Here is a 22283-nt window from a genome sequence, read left to right as displayed (position 1 = left end):
TCCAACTCTACAGTTCTGCGCTTCTGTCAGCATCATGAGGAGCCAGGCACAGCCTTGAAGGTGAAGGTGTCATTAAGATCAAGGGTGGGGAATCTTTTTTTGCAACTTTCTGGGTTGAACAAAAGGTGTGTATACAGAAGGCTACCTTAGTGTCACATGAAAGTCACAGGTTTCTCTCCGCTCAGGTGAGGAAGAAGCATTGCCACACTTCAAGCACACATTCTGGACAGGCCAAAAGTGCTCTAGGAAGGTGCAGAGCCAAAAAGGGGTTTGGCCTGGAAAGAATTTCAGAACAGAGAAAGCCCAGCCTTGAAGTTCCAGTTCCCTGATTCAAATGACATAGCCTCTAAACATGTGCAGAGTGCATTCGCAGCAGGACTGAGGACTTGCTGATGCAACCAAGACTCAGAGGGCTGTTATTCTAAGCACGCTGCCTTGAGATAACTACTCCTTTGAGGTTGGCTCAGATGACATGCTTGTTCCTGTGTACCAGAACTCACTGCAGTGAAAAGGACTGGTAGTAGGAGCAGGACAGATCAGAATGGAACCTCTGTGTGATTTCACCTACATTTCATCCAAGCCTAGTGCCTACAGGTTAGGGACGTGAGTGGCGATGTAGGTTAAACCACAGAGCCTAGGGCTTGCCGATCAGAAGGTTGGCAGTTTGAATCCCTGGAATGGGGTGAGCTCCTGTTGCTCGGTCCCTGCTCCTGCCCACCTAGCAGTTCGAAAGCACGTCAAAGTGCAAGGAGATAAATAGGTCCCGCTCCAGCAGGAAGGTAAACGGCGTTTCCGTGCGCTGCTCTGGTTCGCCAGAAGCGGCTTAGTCATGCTGGCCACATGACCCGGAAGCTGTACGCCGGCTCCCTCAGCCAATAAAGCGAGATGAGCACCGCAACCCCAGAGTCGGCCACGGCTGGACCTAATGGTCAGGGGTCCCTTTACCTTTTACAATGGTACCTCAGGTTAAGTACTTAATTTGTTCTGGAGGTCCGTTCTTAACCTGAAGCACCACTTTAGCTAATGGGGCCTCCTGCTGCTGCCGCGCCGCCGGAGCCCGATTTCTGTTCTCATCCTGAAGCAAAATTCTTAACCTGAAGCACTATTTCTGGGTCTGTAACCTGAAGCGTCTGTAACCTGAGGTATCACTGTACTAAGATTGCAAGTCTCCTGGAAAGAGCCCCCCCCCCATATGTACAGTAGTTACAGAGAAAAATAAGCAACCTTCTGTGTGTTAAATACAACTATTGAATAGTAACAACTTTGGAATAATACTTATTACGTATTGGAATGAATGAATGAAACGCACCCATGACGTCACACCTGGAACCCCGACCTTTTTACAAAATTATATTAAAAGCCAAGCTGACGGCATCGTCCCCACCCCTCCTTTTAATTTTTCAATTAAAACCAGCCCTGCCGATGGTGTCACACCCAAAAAAACCCTTTCCCGCTGAAGCCACGTCACTCTGTGAGGTCACCCGAGATTCCCTCCCCCGCCCCGCCCCTTTAAACTACGTCACTTTGACGTCATCGCATTCCCCTTCCCGACAACGCGCCGCGCGGGGAGCCCCTCGGAACCAGCCTTTTCTTTTCCCCAAGCCCCGCCCCTATCTATAAGCCCCGCCCTTCCCTGACCCCCGCCCCGTCAGCTGCCTTCGCGGGAGGAGAGAGAGGCGAGGCCACGCCCCCAAGGGAGGCCGCGCGCCAATGGGAGAGCCCTCTCTCCCCGCCTCCTCGGCCACGCCCCCTCGCGGGGCTCGCCCGGAGCTGGAGCGGCCGCCATCTTGGAATTGACGCTTGGCGAGAGGGGAGAACTGAGGCAGGGGCGGGGGGGGGGAGAGCGGCCTCCCTCTCCTCCTGTCGCCATGGCAACAGCCGCTGCTAACCAGGGTGAGTGGGGGGGGGAGGCAGAGGCCTGGGCGTCGGGTTGGTGGGGGGGGGAGCGGGAGGGGGCTCACGGTTAGGGGTTGGGGGGCTGGAGCGGCTTTGGGGGGAGGGTCTGGGGGAGGGGGGAGCTGTGGGGAGGGGGCAGCACGAGGTAGGTGGGGGGAGGGCTTGGAGTGACAGGAGGGGAGGGGGCGGAGGGATGGAAGGGGTTAATGAGGGGCTCAGGGGGAGGGGGTTTTGGGGGGGAAAGGGAATGGGGGGAGTGAGTTATGAGTTGGGGGTCTTAGTGGGAGAGGGTTTGAGGGGGATTTGGGATGGGGAGGGTGAGACTGGGGGTGGAAAGGGGAAGTAATATAGTAGTAGTAGTAGTAGTAATAATAATAATAATAATAATAATAATAATTTATTACTTGTACCCCTCCCATCTAATAATAATAATAATAATTTATTACTTGTACCCCTCCCATCTAATAATAATAATAATAATTTATTTGTACCCCGTCCATCTGGCTGGGTCCCCCCCAGCCACTCTGGGCAGCTTCCATCAAAACACTAAAACACAATACCCTATTAAACATTAAAAGCTTCTCGAAGCAGGGCTGCCTTCAGCACAGGGTAAGGGGAACCCATGGGGCTCAGAGATACAGATTTGGGGGCTTAGACTTGCAGTTTGAGATAATGGAGAGTTCTAGGATGAACGTGTCTGTGAGCAGGTAGGGGTTATAGATTAAGGATGACTGTAGGTGAATTGTGGGGAGTGGGGGGGCTACATGGAATCATGAGATATTGGGGGGAAGGTTCAGACGTAGAGGTTTGGGGGAGCTGAAGCGAATCTGGGGGCCACCCCTGCAGAGGGGAGTTTCTTTGGGATGGCGGAGTGTGTGGCTTGACTGGGGGTGTGGCCAAAGGGTTCTTAATAGCATGGGGAGCATAGGGTTATAACTGGGGCAGGGGCTTGGAGTACAGTACAGGTAAGAATTTACAAACTTGACATGAGCCAACAGTGTGACGCGGCAGCTCAAAAAGCCAATGCAATTCTGGGCTGCATCAATAGGAGTATAGCATCTAGATCAAGGGAAGTAATAGTGCCACTGTATTCTGCTCTGGTCAGACCTCACCTGGAGTACTGTGTCCAGTTCTGGGCACCACAGTTCAAGAAGGACACTGACAAACTGGAACGTGTCCAGAGGAGGGCAACCAAAATGGTCCAAGGCCTGGAAACAATGCCTTATGAGGAACGGCTAAGGGAGCTGGGCATGTTTAGCCTGGAGAAGAGGAGGTTAAGGGGGGATATGATAGCCATGTTCAAATATATAAAAGGATGTCACATAGAGGAGGGAGAAAGGTTGCTTTTTGCTGCTCCAGAGAAGCGGACACGGAGCAATGGTTCCAAACTACAAGAAAGAAGATTCCACCTAAACATTAGGAAGAACGTCCTGACAGTGAGAGCTGTTTGACAGTGGAATTTGCTGCCAAGGAGTGTGGTGGAGTCTCCTTCTTTGGAGGTCTTTAAGCAGAGGCTTGACAACCATATGTCAGGAGTGCTCTGATGGTGTTTCCTGCTTGGCAGGGCGTTGGACTCGATGGCCCTTGTGGTCTCTTCCAACTCTATGATTCTATGATTCTATGATTCTAAGAATGACTTGAGGATGCTGTGGCAGTTGTGGGCTGAGAGGGGAATGGGGTGGCTCAGGGCTTGGAGTGACGTAAATGAGCTGGATAATAGGGTTCCCCTGAAATAACACATTTATCGTGAAATCAGCTTTTGGGCATGACAACACTTTTTTCTGCTGCAGACTTTTCCTGGGTACCCCTTTGGAAAAGGTTTAGTTGGAGTTAGGATTTGACGGGGGGGGAGTCTTGGCTTGGGGAGGGGGCACCGCCAATGGAAATGACCCTTTTCTTTATTAAGGGATTAATAGCTGACCTTTCTCTAAAAATGAAAAGAAAAATATTGACTGATTAAATACACAACACAAGAAAACGTGATGAAATTTAAGATTACATTAGGATCAAACAAATAGAAAAACACCCCCTTGGCTGGATGATTTGGGGATGTGGGCGGACGACAAGGGTGACTGAGCCGCAGTGCGCTTTCTGGAATGCAAGAGCATTTAGGGAGACACAGGAAGGCGACCTATAGATTCATGCACAGTCTGGGTGGGGGGAGCTCTGCAAGCCAAGAAATCGCTTGGTTTAACCATTAATGATGGTGTGTTTTCTCCTGTTAGGGGTGCAAAGTGGAGTAGGGCACGTAGAAGTGAGGGGAGGAAGTTGGGATTCATTGGCACAAAATCTCAATGTAGTGCGTATAAAACTACAGGTAGATTTTCCTTGAGTGTTTCTACTACATATTTCATCGACTCTGATATATTTAAATGCATGGGACTTAGAAGCAGGGGGAGGCATGAATTGTGAGGTGTGGAGAAAATTGTCAATGGTTACTAGCCATGATTCCTGCCAACCTAGCAATTCGAAAGCACATCAAAAAAAAGTGCAAGTAGATAAATAGGTACCGCTCCAGCGGGAAGGTAAACGGCGTTTCCGTGTGCTGCTCTGGTTCGCCAGAAGCGGCTTAGTCATGCTAGCCACATGACCCGGAAGCTGTCTGCGGACAGACGCCGGCTCCCTCGGCCAGTAAAGCGAGATGAGCGCCGCAACCCCAGAGTCGGCCACGACTGGACCTAATCGTCAGGGGTCCCTTTACCTTTACTGGCCATGATGGCTTGCCGTGCTGAGCCTCTGATTTTGAAAACCGATTTCGGAAAGCGGGTTTCCCAAAAGAGGCAACTGGGTGGCTGCAATGAGAACAGGATGCTGGCCTCGATGGGCCATTGGCAAGATCCAGCAAGCTCTTCTTAAGCTCATTGGGTGACCTGCCAGCCTGACCTACCTCACAGGGTTGTTGTGAGGATAAGATGGGGAGAACCCGTTTGGCCACGCCTTTGGTTCAGCGTTGGATTTTTGCAGCAGCAACTTTGAAGGGGATGTCAGGTGTCTGCAGGAACTGGTCCTCAGACCCAGAGAGCTGCTTGTTTGCCACTTGCCCTAGTTGCCTGCTAACCTTTTGTTGAACCCAAGAAAGGAAATATTTCCGTAAGGGCATCTGCATAAAGTTCATCAGGCAGTTTATATTACTCTAGGCAGTTTCATTTCAGCTGGCAGGTAGTGCTTGAAGGCAGGGACTGCCCCTGGTGTTGCCTGTTGAAATTGGTAGGACGTAAGGCAGGGTGGCGCTGTGGTCTAAACCACAGAGCCTAGGGCTTGCTGATTGGAAGGTCAGCGGTGCAATTCCCCACATTGCTTGGTCCCAGCTCCTGCCAACTAGCAGTTCAAAAGCACACCAGTGCAAGTAGATAAATAGGTACCTCTCTGGCGGGAAGGTGAATGGTGTTTCCGTGTGCTGCTCTGGTTTCGCCAGAAGCATCTTAGTCATGCTGGCTGCATGACCTGGAAAAACTGTCTGTGGACAAACGCCGGCTCCCTCGGCCGGTAAAGCGAGATGAGCGCTGTAATCCCAGAGTCGTTTGCGGCTGGACTTAGCTGTCGGGGGTCCTTTACCTTTAAGGCAGGGAGACCAGCAGTAGGTGGTGCTAGAGCAAATTCTAGTTTTGTCTCCTCCCTGTTGAGTTCTGTCTATAAGGGGCAACTCAGACCAAGGAGGAAGCTGATGAGACAGTGGACTGGCAGCAACCAAGAAGGCAGGCTGCTGGCAGAAGTTGGTGAGGCACTGCCCCATTGGCCTAGATGGACCAGCTGCCTCCTCAAGAGCTGGAGATGGTGGTCTCCCTGTCTCTATGGCATGTCTTCTCTGAGAATAGACGTGTAGGATGAAGGACATAGGCCTGCTGGAAAATGGTGGTCCTCCCGCCGTTATGGAGGATGGAAGATGGGGAGTCACCAGGGCAGAAACGAAAGGAGAGGACATTGCCTTTCAGATATTTTGGACTCTTAACTCCAATTCCCAGAGTGGTTTAGCACTCAGTCCCTCATCACAGGGAGCTCTGTGAGAGGAATGGTGGGGAGGGATATCGCCTGACCACTCCTGGCGCTCTTAAGAGTTCCCCTCCTTGAGTGGGCTTTTGGTCTTCTGCTTTTTCCCCTTTCCCTGCGGGGAAACCTTTCATTTTCAGCAGACTCCTTCTCCACTGTCAGCTGCAGGCAGAAAATTGATTTTATTTTATTTTTTCAATTCGTAAAAGGGTTGTAAGGAGCAGAACTTAGACTGGTGTTGCGTCATTGCTGCTCTTTTCCTGACTGCCTTTCTGTTCTGGACAGTCTCTGAAGGCTTTGTACATGAATATGATCTTATTAACTCTTCGCAAAAAAAAACACCCAGAGAAGCAAGGCAGGGAGATTGAAGCCCCTAAGAGCACTTCAGATGGTTTATGGCTTGTTCTCTGAGTTTTACAGCCTTGTGGTATTAATTAGATCGGGCCTGCCTCAGAGGGAACGGAGTCCTGAGAGAAGCCTGCAGCAGGATTTTAAATTATATTTGTGGGTATTGTTTTGTTCTTTTCCGTGAGTGCCTCGGCATAAAACATGCCATGCCCGTGATGCGCTTTTATTGCTCCAAGAGTTCTTCCATCTGTGGCAGCCCAATTGAGTCAACGGTTTGTTATTTGAGGGGCAAATAAGAATATGAGAAGAGCCTGCCGGATCGGGCCAGTGGCCCATCTAGTCTTGGGTCCTGTTCTCACAGTGGCCAAATGCCCCAAAGAAATTAGGAATGGAGGTAGACTGCCTCTGGACATGGAGGTTCAATAGGAACATCAGGAGAGGCCAACCAGATGCCCCAGTGCTCAAAGGCAGGACCTGAGCACAAGAACTACTCTCTCCTGCCTGCGGTTTCTAGCAACTGGATTTCAGTAGTGTTGCTGCCTCTAACTCTGGAGACAGAGCCTAGCCTTCTCCTTAATGAATTTGTCTCATTCCTCTTTTAAAACCATCCAAGTGGGTGATCACCACTGTCTCCAATGGGAGAGAATTCCATAGTTTAACGCGGCGCTGCATTAAGAAGTACTTGCTTTTCTGTTTCCCTTTTCCCTCTGTTGGGCATCTGGGGCCAGGAGACTTTGGGGGCTTCCAGATGGGTGTTTCTTATGGGATGAGTGCTCACCATTCATTCAAACTGGAGTTGTTTTGTTGTTTCGCAGGGTCCACACCATGTCATAAAACCTTCCCTTAAATAAATAAAGCCCCTCCAAGGCAACACCCGTTGTTGTCTTTTTGTGGGAGCAAAATCCATAATTCTGCACTGTGCGAAGAAGTCCTTCCTTCTGTCTGTCCCAGATCTTTCAGTATTCGCACAACCCCAGATTGTGACTAAGTGGGAACGATGAGCGACTTTGATCCTGACATCGCCTTCTTAAAAACCAGACACATTTCCCCTTCGAGTTGTGCATGTTTTCTCTCTGGTGTCCAGTGTGTTTTCTTCAGAGAGATGTGCCAGAAAGTCTGGTACTTCCATCCTGCTGTGGGTGTATGTAGAAGGCTCAGCTCTGGCGATGTGGTGTTTGTCTGGCAAGCCAGCCAGTCGACAGAGCAACCCAGAGCAGATGTCTGCTGCTCTCTCGGGATGATGATGATGATGATGATAATTTATTACCGTATTCTTTGCTCTATAACTCACCTTTTCCCTCCTAAAAAGGAAGGGGAAATGTGTGTGCGTCTTATGGAGTGAATGCAGGCTGCGCAGCTATCCCAGAAGCCAGAACAGCAAGAGGAATCACTGCTTTCACTGCGCAGCAATCCCTCTTGCTGTTCTGGCTTCTGAGATTCAGAATTTTTTTGTTCTTGTTTTCCTCCTCCAAGAACTAGGTGCGTCTTGTGGTCTGGTGCGTCTTATAGAGCGAAAAATATGGTATTTGTACCCCGCCATCTGGCTGGGTTTCCCCAGCCACTCTGGGCGGCTTCCAACAAAATATTAAAATACCATAATACATCAAACATTAAAAGCTTCCCTAAACATGGCTGCCTTCAGATGTCTTCTAAAAGTCTGGTAGTTGTTCTCTTTGACATCTGGTGGGAGGGTGTTCCACAGGGCGGACACCACCACCGAGAAGGCCCTCTGCCTGGTTCCCTGTAACTTGGCTTCTTGCAGGGAGGGAACCGCCAGAAGGCCCTTGGTGCTGGACCTCAGTGTCCAGGCAGAATGATGGGGGTGGAGACGCTCCTTCAGGGATACTGGGCCGAGGCCGTTTAGGGCTTTAAAGGGATGATGCCTCACTTCCCCTCTCGTCTTTCCCCCTCTCCTTCCAGAAATGGCACCGGATGTCCCCTTGCTGGGCTCTGCTTCAGGGACGCCTGGACCCGACGCATGTTCTGGAGGGAGCATTGTCCAGAGAGCAAACAAGCGCAGGACAGGGTAAGGGTGGCTCCGGTGGTCACTTGGAATGAGGATGCTCCCCGGGGTGGGGGCTCCCCCCTTCCAACCCAAGGGCCGCATGTAGCCTTCTGGCGTCGTGGATACAACTCTCCCTTTGCTCTATCGGATTCATCCCAGAAGCCAGAAGTTTGTCTTTTTAAGAAAGCTGATTCTTGAATAGCAATTTAACAAAGAAGAAAGAGGCAAAAAATGAAGAGGAGCTTTAAAATAGCAAAAACAATCCATCAGCTTACATTAAGAATACAATAAACATCAGTACATCCATCTTAAATAGCCAGCCAAAATAAGCCAGCCAAAATAAGTACACCTACGAGACTGATGCGTTTGTAGGAAGTGTGTTCAAATGTAGCCAGGGCTGGTGAGATTCTCAAGACCATTTTGTGATAGATAGCCTTCCAAATTCGAAGTTTTAAGCTTCTTGGCTACCATGAAGGCTCACAAATTCCACTTTTGCTGTCCTGCCCTTTAATCTCCATGCTACAGGAATGTAGTTCAAAAGTACATTAGCATCTGCAAATATTTTTGCTGGTACAGCAAGCCCACAACCTACACACATTTAACTTGTGCGCATTCAATTTTACACACTTGGCAAAAAATAAAAATAAAAAGTGGACAGGCATCTGAGAAAAAAAGACTTGGGCATTCCCACCCACCGTTGAACCCAGTGTGCTTTGACTTTAAGTAATTTTTGGCTTCAGGCGCAATCTCTGGAATGTAACCCCTGCGCAAGTTGCGGGCTTACTGTACAAAAATTGGTACGGGCAGCAACTTCAGACATTTCTCGTACGTGCACACGAGCCTCCCTCCTTCCATGCAAACAGAAGATGGCATCACAGTTCAGCAGACACATCCCAGCCAGGAAGAAACAGTTGAAGGCACGAAGCAGGACTGTGAGGGGTGTGGCCTATTGGGAGAGGGCGTGGCCTGCAGGAGGGTCTCGGAATCCAGATAGTGAGGCCAGGAGGGCTGCATTTAGGCTTCCCGCCTGTTTTTAGAATTTATTGGGCGCATTTGTACCTTACTCTTTAGCTGAAAAGTTTCTCAGAGTGGCTTACATGCTATCCATTAAAACAAGGCAGTCTCTGCCACAGCCTTACAAAAAAGCCTGAGACACAAGGGAAAAGGGACGGGGAGGGAAAAGGGGAAAAATCAAACTCAGGCCCCAATTCTTAAATATCTCCTCCATTAATGACCAATTGCTGGCACAATTCAGGGGTAGGAGCAGGCGCCAGATGGAGCTGGGGTGTCGGCAAAGCTGTTGCAACAAGCCTCTTCCCATCTCTCCTGCTGAGGCAAAACCAGCTTGGTGCCGGCCCCCCCCCGATATTGTTGGACTACAACTCCCATCATCCTTTATTGTTGTCCTTGCTGACGTTGGGGCTGATGGGAGCTGGAGTCCAAGAACAGGTAGAGGGCCCGTCTTTTGCTGCCTCTGGGAAGAGTTTTGGGATGAGTTGAGACCAGGCCAGGTGGGAGGAGGTACAGTAAACCCTACATCTAAATTTCAACATCCTTGGAGCCCTCTTGAGTTTTAAGACTCTACTTGGCTTTCATTTTCTTCACCTGCTGTTTGACTTGGGAGTCCGAGGGTGAGGTTTGTTGCAGCTGAGATAACAGTGGTTCTTGCTCTTGTTCTCCAGGCTCGATTTTGATGACGACGGAGAAGGGAACAGCAAATTTCTCAGGTGAGACGGACTTCCAGTGGCAAGGGGCTTGGGGACTTGTGCTGAGCCAAAGCGAGAGAGGGATCCGTCTTGTGAAATAGAAGGGAATGGGACTTGGCTGTGCAAGAGCTGAGGTCAAATTCTTTTCTCTCTGGTATCCCTGATTGGCTGGGATGACTCGTGTCCAGTGCAGGAAGGATCTCCTTCATTTACAGAAGGCTTCGTTTTGCCCTTAGTGATGCCAGTGCATAGCCACACTTGATAGGCTACATAGTACAGCAATATTGTCATGTCTAGCGGAAGATCCCTGATGAGCATGGCTACGTAGAGCTGCAACGTTATAATATCTTAAGAATGATATGTTTAGGCTGGAATGTGTGTGGAGTCTGGCGACCGAGATAATCAAGGGTCTGGGAACCAAGCCTTAGGAGGGACGATTGAGGGAGTTTGGGTATGTTTAGCCCGCAGAAGAGAAAACTGAAGGGTGATAAGATAGCAGTCTTCACATATCTGAAGGTCTGTCAAATGTAAGATGGATTAAACTTATTTGCCACTGCTCCAGAGGGTGGGACCTGAAGCAGTGGGTTCAAGTTAGAAGAAAGGAGATTCCAGCAAAACATCTGGAAGAACTTTCTGAGGGTAAGAGCTATCTGACAGTAGAACGGACTCCTTCAGAAGGTGTTGGGCTATCATCCATTGCAGGTTTTTAAACAGAAGTTGGATAGCTTCCTTTAGCTGTGATTCCTGCAGTGCCGGTGTTTGAACAAGTCGACCCTTGGGGTCCCGTCCAAGCCCACACTTCTGTGATTCCATGATCTAGCCTGGGATCCCTGATGAACTAGGCTATGGAGTCCTGCAACACCATCTCATCCCGTATGGGATCCTGATGAGCTACGGCTCTGAAACAGTCACTGTTCAAAAGCTTAATCTCTTCAAGCCAGTGTCGTTGTCAGTAGGAGATCCAGGCTAGCCGGTCTTCTGAGCATGTATTTCTTAGCCAGTTAGTTGGTTTCAAAAAATTTATATACCGCTGGGCTGTAAAAACCTCAAAGCAGTTTACAAAAAGGTGAATCAAGAAAAATTCACCACCATACTTTCTTTTCAAAAGAAGGCGACTAAAAGAAAAGGACTGTACAAAGCGCCCATATGGACCCGAGCTGCTGTATTTGCAGATAAAATATTTTCATATAAAACATTTATATTGCAAATAAAAAAGAATATTCTTCTTCCAAGAACGGTGACTTGCCAAGACTTGGAATTCTAACGATCGGAATGAAACAGTCTCCCAAGTCTCAGCAGTTGTGGCCCAGGCCGTTGTCCAAAGAGGCGCAGTCTGTTCCGTGCTGTTCGAAGCTGCCCTTTTCTCATGTCTTCCTTCTCCCAATTCTCCTAGGTGCGATGATGACCAGCTCCCGAACGACAAGGAGCGGTTTGCTAGGTAAGGCTTCCTCCAGCGCCTCTGCCCTGCAGGAGCCATTGAGGCCCAGGCGCTGTACCCTTGTCATTTGCCACTCACCTGAGCTCCAGGTGGCCTTTCATCCATCTCTGCCCTGGCTCGAAGCATCCCATGTAATCCAGCCCTCCTTCCCTCCCTCCCTCCCTCTGCGCCTTCTCCCGCCTCCCAATCCCTCCGAAAACTCTGCCTTTGAAACAGCAAAGCAAATAGCCTCTTTCTCAAAATTTGGGGTGCAGGGGGTGGCTGGAGTAATTTTCACTTTGTTTTTAAGCACGGCTAATTAAAAGAATGCAGCTGCTCTTTCGCGGGGGGGGGGGGGCAGCAGACTGCAAAGCCAGGGTTTTAAAAATTATTATTACTTGTTGGTTTTTTAAATGGCAAAGCTCTCAGAGCAACTTGCTCCAGGGAGGAAAGAGACAGAAGGCAGGCACTGGGTGGGGAAACGGAGGCAGGAATAAAGGGCTGGGGAGAAAGAGAAGGCAAGCACCAGGTGGTAAACTGAGGCAGGGGTGGGATGGGAAGCTGGCGGAACCTGGGCGTAAATAACAGAGGGAGGGAGGGGCCTGATGGGAAAGTGAGACATAAGTTTTTTTAAAAATTAAATCCCGTGGTTTGTTTGGACCTGCCACACTGTCTCAACAGACAGGTCAAGGAGTTTGCTCATATCCGCTTGCCTGAGGTCAGGCTATTCTTTCCGTTAAATTGCCACATACCGGCAGCCATCCAGCGACTTCTTTTTAATCCCTGCACAAACGTCTTAAATTGGAGGGGGGATTTTTCTTCCTGTTCCTCTTCTTCCTCTTCAAAGATAAGCATCTCTGACTCGCTGGCGAGAGAAACTGTTGCCCGCAGTGACTTTTAACACTCGCCTGCCTTGCGCAAACCTGGTTCGAAGTGAGGCCATTTTGCTGTTTAAAGGTCAAAAGCCGATCTTCTTTCTTCTTCCTTTTTTTTAAAGCTGGGGAGCTCGCCCCCACCATCTGCCTGCCATTATCTTTGGTGCCTGTCAGATGCAGGAAATCTCTCTCTTAGGGGGCTGAGCGCTGTGAGTCAGCAGGAGGAGCCAGTCAGCCTGGACTCTTTGCCCAGATCCGAACCTAGCCTCAAAATGCTTTCACTGATGATTCTGGCTTGATTCACCAGTTTTCAGCATGGCAAAGAAGTCCTTTGTGGTTTGCCCAGTAAGACCAGGGCATAACCTCCACCTCCTGCATCTGGCCTGGTCCAGGAAGGATGAAAACGGAAGTACAGAACGTTGGCAACTTGCACACATTAAACCTGTGCAGTTTCAACCTTTTGTGGTTGAAGGCCGGCCGGGTGAAATCACGCAAATTAAAAGCACGCAAGGTTCTTCCTGCATGAAAAGAGCCTTTAAGCTCCCTGACTTGCTTTCTGTGCAAGGCCCTCTCGGTGTGCCAGCTGCAGAAGCGCGAGATTTCGTGAAAACTCAGGATAGGCCCACAAGATTTCGCGAGAGCAACCCAGAGCCGGTGTTCCAAGCAGGCCTTGCCTGGTAAGCAAGGCGAGAGACCGCAAAAGCTCTTTTTGTGCCAGGTTTTCCTGGTGTGGAAAGAGCATATAAACGCTCTGCCTTGCTTGGCGGGCCAGGACTTCTCAACACACCAGCTCCAAAAGCCCAGGGGTTCTGGCGCAGGGATGGCTCCAAGGGTTGGAGTATACATGTTACCATGTACGCACAGAACACTTGGAACCGAACCCTCACAAAAGATGCCATTGTACCATATCATCCTTGTTACTTATTAAGGTGTATCTTCCACCCTACGAGCTGGGCCCGTCCCCCAGCTGCACCATCCATCATGTTGGGATCACTCGGAGGGTTATTTACTCCCGTCTTCAAAATGGGTGCCCTCGTGCAAGGTTGGAATTCATGGGGGATTTCAACACCCCTGGTAACAAGGACTTAGCTCAGGGATCAGCAAACTTTTTCAGCAAGGGGCTGGTCCACTGTCCCTCAGACCTTGTGTGGGGCCGGACTATATTTTGAAAACATATATATGAACGAATCCCTATGTGCCACAAATAACCCAGAGATGCACTTTAAATAAAAGGACACATTCTACTCATGTAAAAACACGCTGATTCCTGGACCGTCCGCGGGCAGGATTGAGAAGGCGACTGGGTCGGATCCGGCCCCTGGGCCTTAGTTTGCCTACCCATGACTTAGCTACCTTGCTTAGTACAGAGACGGTCTTTTCCGATGGGGAGGAGGTTCGGATGAATGAACTGAAAGGACTGTAAAAGAAAACTTTTGCTTTTGAAGTGCTTCTTCACACGGCTCAACTGTGGCACTTGCTCCTACAGTTGAGGGCCGCCAACTTGGATGCCTTCAAAAGAGGATTAGACAAATTCAAGGAGGAGGAGAGTGCTATCGATGGCTCCTAGCCACAATGGCTATTCTCTGCCTCCACACTGGGAGCCAGCCATGCGTCTGGATAACAGTTGCAGGAAACTGCGGGGGCCGGTGGGGAGCTGCTCTGGTGCCCAAGTCCTGCTGGCGGCCTTCCCACTTGGGCATCGGGTTGGCCAGGATGCTCGACCAAATGGATCACTGGGCCTGATCCAGCAGCCAGGCTCTTCTGGTCTCCCTATGTTCTTCTTCTTATTCATTTTGGTATTTATTTATTTTTATCCTGCTCCCAGAGTGGCTTACACATCGCTTTTTAACACCTCTTCATTTTCATCTCTCTTTATCGTTTCTGTTAAATATTTTTGATTTTGTAATGTAAAAAGTATAACTTTTTTAAAAAAAGATTTAACAATCCTTTTTTTAAAGAAAGACACAAAAACTGAGTGGGAGGGAGGAGGAAAAATACAGGCTTGGGTTCAGGTTCTTCGTTGCAAGTTGATTACTAGCCGAGATGCAGTGGGAAGCAAAAGAGGTTACTGGCGCCCAATGCAATATCCCTGCCTCCCTTCGTAGCTGTTTGCCTGCTGGGGAAGGCAAGATTTCTGCTTCTCAGTTCTGGAGGATTTTTAGATTTTGAGAAGGGGTGGAGATTTCTCTGTTTCCTCCTCCTCCTGACTTGCAAAAACCGCTCTGCTGGATTTGCATCAGTCGTTTGGGGGTGGCGGAGGGGCGTTTCTTTTAAAGCTGCAACCCAGGTTTCCTTCCCCCGCCAAATCTGGCTTCAACCCAGTTTTTTTAAGATTTGAAAGTGGGAAGTGGCAGGGCTTAAAAGGCAGTCTGGATGTTACCACTGCTGTTTTAATTGGATAATTATTTGGGGGAAGGTCTGCAGCTTCAGTGGCAGAACACCTGCTTTGCCTGCAGAAGGCCCCAGCATCTCCCAAGGTAGGGAGAGGGAAAAATCCTGGTCTGAGACCTGGAGAATCAGGGCGGACAATGCTTGGTATAAGGCAGCTTCCTACGTTTCTATTTTTAGCTGGTCCTTCAGAACCATGAGGACTAGAATCTTAGCTCAATAGTAGAGCACCTGCTTTGCATTCAGAAGGTCCCAGGTTCAGTCCCCACTGGGGTCATCTTGGAAAGATTCGCTGCCTAAAACCCTGGAAAGCCACTGCCAGCCAGTGTGAACAGTACTGAACTAGACAGACCAGTATGAGGAACATTCCTGGCCTTTCCTGTGGTTTGGTTTCCAATATTCCCCCAGGCGATTTGGACAGCGCTGAGGGGTCTGGCATTCCTTTGGCAGCGTGGATATTTCATGTGGCTCGGTAACCTTCCTTGGGTGAACACTTTTAGGCTACTTGTTTTGAACACGTCCTTTATTGTCCAACTATATTTTGTATTTTGTGACATTCGCAAGTTGCTTCAGGACTCCTTTGGAAAGAGACAGTCATTTTAAAAACTAACAGGAGGCAGTGGTTGAACCAGTTCCACCACAGGTTAAGAATTAAAAGCCTCAGATTTTTTTTTTCCTTTTTAAGTCTTCATGCAGTGCTGCAAAACCGTAACTAATAGCCAATCAGTTTCCCCACTGAGAACTTCCCATTCCGTAATATTATTATTATTCATCATATAAGTATCCCACCTTTCCTTTTTGGGATTTGGGAATGGTGTTCATGAAAGCTTGCCTTTGCACTTCTCAACCCACATGGCTGTGTCTTGGTCAGCAGCAAGGCGCTCTGCATGCTCTCAGAGGCCCTCTGCTTCTCATGCCTTGGCATGTTGCAAGGGACGTACAGCTCCCCTAGTATTAGAACCAAGTCCTGGGGCTTACATTCTAGTGAGCAGCTCCAGCCTGTGGAACTGGCAGTGTTCCAGGTGCCACGTAAATATTTGCTCCACTCTTTTGGTATGGCAGCCCCCACACTTTGGAACTCCCTGCCTATTGACGCATCAGGCTGGCGCCTTTACTGTAGTGTTCTTGATGTCTGGTAGAAACATTTTTGTTTAGGCAAAGCCTCTCCAAGTACATAGACTTCTGTGTGGTTTACTCTGGGTTTTAGTTTAGCGCACACACACAGATTTTCCCCTCCGATGCTTTGTTTTATTCTTTTTGTAACATGCTTTGAGGTTGAGGTTTAGTATTGTTTGTTTTACAATAATGCTCTCTGTATATATAGTGAAATAAAAATAAATAAATATATACATACATAGTGTCCTTTGTGGGGTCCTGCTGTGCCACCTAACTCGTCCTTCACTTGCTCCACACTATACTCTGGCCAGACTTTCTCCTCTTCTCTCACCTCTTGTTTTTTCTCTCTCCACCCTCATCCGTGTCTCTAACACGGTTTGTAAGCCCCTCTGGACGGAGACCTTTTCCTCTCACGCAGGGCATATAGCACCCAGCCTGCAGCTGGTTCCAGAATGCCAGCAAAGTCATGACACCCCCCCCCCACCTTCCGCTTCTTATTGCAGATAAATTGGGTCTCCTGTTACATTCCCTTCCCCCACCCTCCTTTCTTTTATTCCCCGTTACTTTAAAATACATTTTTTTCCTCCCCAGTTTTAGCTTAGCTCACCCCTTTTATTTCCAGGTCTGATGATGAGCAGAGCTCAGCGGATAAGGAAAGACTGGCCAGGTAGGAGAATGGAGATTTGGTTGTGTGTGTTTTTTACTTAAGCATGGCAAAGCAGAGCTCCTTCTCCTCCTCCTCCTCTTTTCCTCCTCTGTGACACCCCTCCCCGTCCACCTCCTCTTAATAGTCTCCCTGCCCTCACCTGCTTCCTTCCTTAAATCGAGGTCTTGAACCCAAACACGAGACTTACCTGAAAAATCAGCACCTTTCCTGGTTTGGTTTGATGAACGGCATGTTTGGCTCTTTCAGAAGCAGGGTGGGTTGCCAAATAAGGGCAAGGGGCTCAGCAGCAGCATTCAAATGAACCCGGGTTCATTTCCCAGTTCCAGGTGGAGCTGCAAACGTTTCATGCCTGAAACCCTGGAGAACTTCAGCAGGTCAGTGTAGACAAGGCAGAGCGAGGGTCTGGCTTTGTAGAAACCCTTCGTTCAGAGCCATGAGGACTGGATTCTTACTTTATTTTAGGGTAAGGGCTATAGCTGAGTTTCAGATTACCTGCTTTGCATGCAGAAGATCCCCGGTATCTCCAGGTAGGATCAGGAATGGCCTCTAAGTCTGAAATCTTGAGATGCTGCTGCCAGTCAGTGCTGACGATACTGAGCTGGGTGGACCAGTGGGCTGACTCTGTATAAGGCAGCTGTCTTTGTTCCTGCTCTACTGGCTTATGACGAAGCCGGCCTTTGTGAGGGGGGTCGGCAGCTGGTATCGCTTATGCCTCATCTGGCTGCCCAATCAACAGGGGGACTTGATGGCAGGCTGGTTTTTTAATGGGGCGACCAAAAGGACCTTGGCTGCCACTTCTTAGCCGAGGTGGTCCTCTGTCAAAACTGGGAGGCAGTTATAGAATTGAGTTGGAAGGGACCCCCGAGGGTCATCCAGTCCAACCCCCTGCAATGCAGGAATCTCAGCTAAAGCATCCATGACAGATGGCCACCCAACCTCTGCTTAAACACCTCCAAGGAAGGAGAGCCCACCACTTCTAGTGGGAGTCTGTTCCACTGTCAAACAGCTCTTACTGTCAGAAAGTTCTTCCTGATGTTTCGTCGGACTCTCCTTTCTTTGTAACCTGAAGCCATTGCCCCCCAGAGCAGGAGAAAACAAGCTTGTTCCTTCTTCCACGTGACAGCCCTTGAGATATTTGAAGATGCCTAGCATATCTCCTCTCAGGCTCCTCTTACCGCCAGTCCAAAGCCGCCGGCCCCTTGATTGCAATGCTTGGGGTGGGTGGGTGAGAGAGACATTTAACCTACATTAACAACAGCGCCACAGGTAGCAGCGGCAAGCACTTTTAGAATCCTTTTTATTTTTTGCAGCTTAATCTTGACTTTGGTGCTTGAGGTGGCACCTGAGCCTGCTGAGCGTGTTGAGACTCTCTCCCTGCATCTACGTGGAAACTTTTAAATTTATTTATTGGTACCGTGCCCTTTCAGTAGAACTTGTGGGGTTTCTGTTGGGGCATCTCTGGTTGGCCGCTGTGAGAATTGGACGCTGGACTAGGTGGGACCCCCTTGGTCTGATCCAGCAGCCAGGCTCTTCTGGAACCTCCAGGTCCAGAGGCAGTCTATCTCGCTTCCTAGGGGCATTTGGCGGCTGTGCAGATAGGATGCTGGACAAGACAGGCCTCCGCTTTTGCGAGAATCTACGGCTGGACTCTTTTTCTTTTACTTCCAAACTGCCCGCAGCCTAGAAGAGCAAAGTCCCACCCGATGCATTGTGTTGAAGTCTTTCTTCAGGAGTTGGGGGAAGGCCTTCAGATGGTTTTGCTGTGGGGTAAAGTCATAGGGATGGCGCTGGCAAGGTGAAATTTCCCTCTGGGCTGGTTCAGAGGGAAAAGCCACAATCCACAATAGATCCAGCAGATAGCAAGCACAGAGGCTTGGTCCAAGTAGGATAATAATCCTGAACATAACTGAGAGCTAAAGATTTGTCATGTCCAAACTATAGCAGAAAGCGAGTTGGAATATTGGGAGTATAGAACCCAAGGCAGGTAGAGAGAGAACAGCAACAGTTTCTGCAAGGTTGTTTTTCTGTAGCATGTGTGTCTGTGTTAACAGCATTTCAGGACAATAAAGAAGGTCTAGAGAAAAGCATCTCCTCCAGGTGTCCTCCAGGTGTTCTTGAACTCCCAATGCGCATCAGCCCCTGCCAGGCTGGCCCAGCGGTCAGGGTTGATGATGACATTGCTGGGAGTTGTAGTTCAACAGTTGCCTTGGAGAGCCACCCCATTCCCTGGGCCAAAGAAGCCTCCTGGGGCTGCAGCCATCTCCCTCCCCCTTATGTCAGGTGTGGGGGAATCTCTGGCCCTCTGGATTATGCTGGACTACAACTCCCATCATCATCATCATCATCATCATGCCTGGCCATTGGCCATGCTTGCTGATGGGAGCTGTAGTTCAGCAACAGACTGGGAGCCATTGCGGTGCAATGGTCCGTGTTGGACTAGGAACTTGTAGAGACCTAGGACCTTGTAGAGACCACTTAGCCACGAAGTAACCGTAGCCAATCGCTGCCTCTCTCAGCCTCACCTACCTCACAGGGTTCTTGTGAGGATAAAGTGGGCGGGGGGGGAGAGCCATGTACTGTGAGCTCCTTGGGGGAAAGGAGGTGGGATCTAAGTGCAATCAATCAATCAATCAATCAATCAGCAATAAATAAACAGCTGGAGGGCCAAAGGTTTCGCCACACCTGGTTTGGGGGGAGGAGAAGGCTCTTGAGGAGCTAAAGGATTTATTGTCAGGTGTCAAGATTCTCAGCTTTTTGTTATAACAAAAGACGGCAGGCTACCTAAAACCTTTTTTGAACTAACTGACAATATGGATTTGATTGACATATGGAGGACAAAGAACCCCTTAGGTAAAGAAGGAACCTTTTTTTCCGAGGCTCACCTGTCATGGACACGAATCGACCAAATATGGACAACTAGAGGACTGGCACCTAAGACTAGAAAAGTGGAAATCTGCCCAAGAACCTGCTCCGACCATAATGCCTTGAAAGTGGAATTGAGACTCAATTTAATCGGTTCTTTTAGATGGAAAATGAATGACACCTTATTAAGAGATCAGGAGATTGTGAAGAAGGCCCCAAAAACTCTAAAAGACTATTTTGAGATAAATTTAAATACCACGGTGGAAAAAAGAACAATCTGGGACGCAAGTAAAGCAGTTATGAGAGGGTTTCTGATACAACAAAATACGATTAAGAAAAGACTCTGGAATGAAAAGAAGGATAAGATATTGGAGAAAATAAGAGAAGGAGAGAAAAAATTAAGATCTAGGCCAAAGTCGAAGGAGGTGCTGAGAGAAGTGAAATTTTATCAAGCACAATATTCGAAATTGATAAATCAAGAGGTTGAATGGAAAATTAAACAAATGAAGCAAAGATCATTTGAATCAGCAAATAAATGTGGGAAAGTGCTAGCATGGCAGTTAAAAAAGAGACAAAAATTAAATACAGTTACAAACCTAGAGATTGAAGGGGGAATTGTTCAGAAACCAGAAGAAATTAGAAAGTGTTTCCAGAGATATTTTAAAGAACTTTATGCACAGGGGCCACAGAAAGAGTTTGAGGTGGATCAATTTTTAAAAATTAATGGATTACCAAAACTACCTCAGGAAATGAGAACAATCCTGAACTGCAAAATAACACAACAGGAAATTGAAGGTGCTATCCAGAATTTGCAATTAGGCAAATCTCCAGGCCCTGATGGACTCACCTCCAAATATTATAAGACTTTGAAAGATTATTTGATACAACCTTTGATGGAGGTTTGTAACCAGATCATGGAGGGGAAGAAGGCACCGGAAACGTGGAAAGAAGCTTTCATCACATTGATACCCAAATCAGAGACTGAAAAGACTCAACTTAAGAACTACCGTCCCATCTCACTCCTAAATGTGGATTATAAAATTTTTTGCGGATATTCTGGCAAGTAGGTTTAAAAAAGTACTTAATGGAGTGATTCACAAGGACCAGGCGGGCTTTCTCCCTGGCAGGCATTTGTTTGACAACACCAGAAACATCATTGACATCTTGGAACTTTTACAAACAAATATCAATACGAGAGCGGTGTTAATTTTTATTGATGCGGAGAAAGCCTTTGACAACATATCCTGGATGTTTATGAAGAAAAACTTGGAAGGGATGGGAGTGGGACGGGGGTTTAAAAATGGAATAGAAGCAATTTATTCAGAGCAAAAAGCTAAACTGATAGTGAACAATGTGGTGACAGAGGAGTTTAAAATTGAAAAAGGGACACGACAGGGGTGCCCCTTATCCCCCCTTTTATTCATTTCAGTCCTGGAGGTGCTTTTGAACATGATTAGGGAGGACCGGTTGGTACAAGGAATCCAGGTCGGAGTGAAACAATATAAACTGAAAGCATTTGCAGATGATTTGGTTTTAACATTACAGGAGCCAGTATCTAGTACAAAAAGAGTTTTAGAACTGATTTATGAATTTGGTCGGGTGGCGGGATTTAAGTTGAACAAGCAAAAAACTAGGGTTTTGGCTAAAAATTTGACACCTACAGAAACAGAGGAGTTTCAGAAAGAGACAGAACTAAATGTGGTTAAAAAAGTGAAATACCTAGGGGTTCATTTGACCTCCAAAAATTTGAATTTGTTTAAAGATAACTATGAAAAATGTTGGTCGGAAATCAAAAGAGATTTGGAAATTTGGTCAAGATTGAAACTTTCCTTGCTGGGTCGAATTGCAGCTATAAAAATGAATGTATTGCCGAAAATTTTATTTCTGTTCCAGGCCCTACAGATCGTGGACAAAGTGGAATGTTTTGGAAAGTGGCAGAAGGATATTTCTAAGTTTGTCTGGCAGGGCAAAAAGCCCCGAATAAAGTTTAAAATATTAACTGATTCGAAAGAAAGAGGGGGGTTTGCCCTGCCGGACTTGAGGATGTATTATGAATCTGCAGCCTTCTGCTGGTTGAAAGATTGGTTTTTGTTGGAGAACACTGATGTCCTGGATCTGGAAGGGTTTGACAATGCTTTTGGTCGGCATGCATATTTGTGGTACGACAAGGTTAAAGTTCACAGATTGTTTAAAAACCATATTGTCAGAAGAGCAATATTTATGGTCTGGACTAAATACAAAGACTTATTAGAGGGTAAGACCCCGAGGTGGCTATCACCGGTGGAGGCTAAGGCCCGAAAAAGACTTAATATGGAGGCCTACTGGCCGAAATATTGGGAAATAATTGAAAAAACTGGAGACAATTGGAGGTTGCAGAGCTTGGAAAAATTAAAAAATAAGGTGCGAGATTGGCTACATTATGCTCAAATTCAAGAGGTTTTTAAAATGGACAAAAAGGTTGGGTTCCAGGTTGAAAAATCGAAACTAGAGACGGAATTGCTAGAACCAAAAACTAAGATACTTTCGAGAATGTATAACTTGCTGCTTAAATGGAATACACAGGATGAGACAGTTAAATCTGCCATGATAAAATGGGCACAGGATATTGGGCATAACATCATGTTTGAGGACTGGGAAAGGTTATGGAACACCGGAACGAAATTCACGGCATGCAATGCCTTGAAGGAAAACATTATGAAAATGGTATACCGGTGGTACATGACCCCAGTCAAGCTTGCTAAGATATATCACCTGTCTGACAATAAATGCTGGAAATATAAGGAGGCGGAAGGGACATTCTTTCACCTCTGGTGGACTTGTCCAAAAGTGAAGGCCTTCTGGGAGGTGATTTACAATGAGTTAAAAAAGGTATTTAGGTATACCTTTCCCAAGAAACCGGAGGCCTTTCTTCTGGGCATTGTGGACCAGAAAGTGTTAAAGAAGGATAGAAATCTCTTTATGTACGCTACCACAGCAGCAAGAATTCTTATCGCAAAGTATTGGAAGACACAAGATT

The 22283-nt window shown here is 47.8% G+C and overlaps 1 protein-coding gene across 3 annotated transcripts in view; it reads left to right on the top strand.

The window, feature by feature from the left end:
• Window positions 1–1750: 1750 nt before the first annotated feature.
• ARNT (aryl hydrocarbon receptor nuclear translocator) overlaps window positions 1751–22283 on the top strand; it is a 41037-nt gene continuing 20504 nt past the window's right edge. For 2 of the 3 annotated variants that reach the window (XM_081840945.1, XM_081840944.1), the window contains exons 1-5: window positions 1751–1893; window positions 8152–8257; window positions 9919–9963; window positions 11336–11380; window positions 16361–16405. In XM_081840945.1, the coding sequence (XP_081697071.1) occupies window positions 1869–1893; window positions 8152–8257; window positions 9919–9963; window positions 11336–11380; window positions 16361–16405 (266 nt within the window). In that variant the 5' untranslated portion in view covers window positions 1751–1868. The remainder of the gene's footprint in view (window positions 1894–8151; window positions 8258–9918; window positions 9964–11335; window positions 11381–16360; window positions 16406–22283) is intronic. The other variant, XM_081840946.1, reaches the window with a different exon arrangement.

The sequence above is a fragment of the Podarcis erhardii genome (genome assembly GCF_964252035.2).
Source record: "Podarcis erhardii genome assembly, chromosome: 15".
Classification (NCBI taxonomy): Eukaryota; Metazoa; Chordata; class Lepidosauria; order Squamata; family Lacertidae; genus Podarcis; species Podarcis erhardii.
This window is presented reverse-complemented; position numbering and strand designations above follow the sequence as displayed.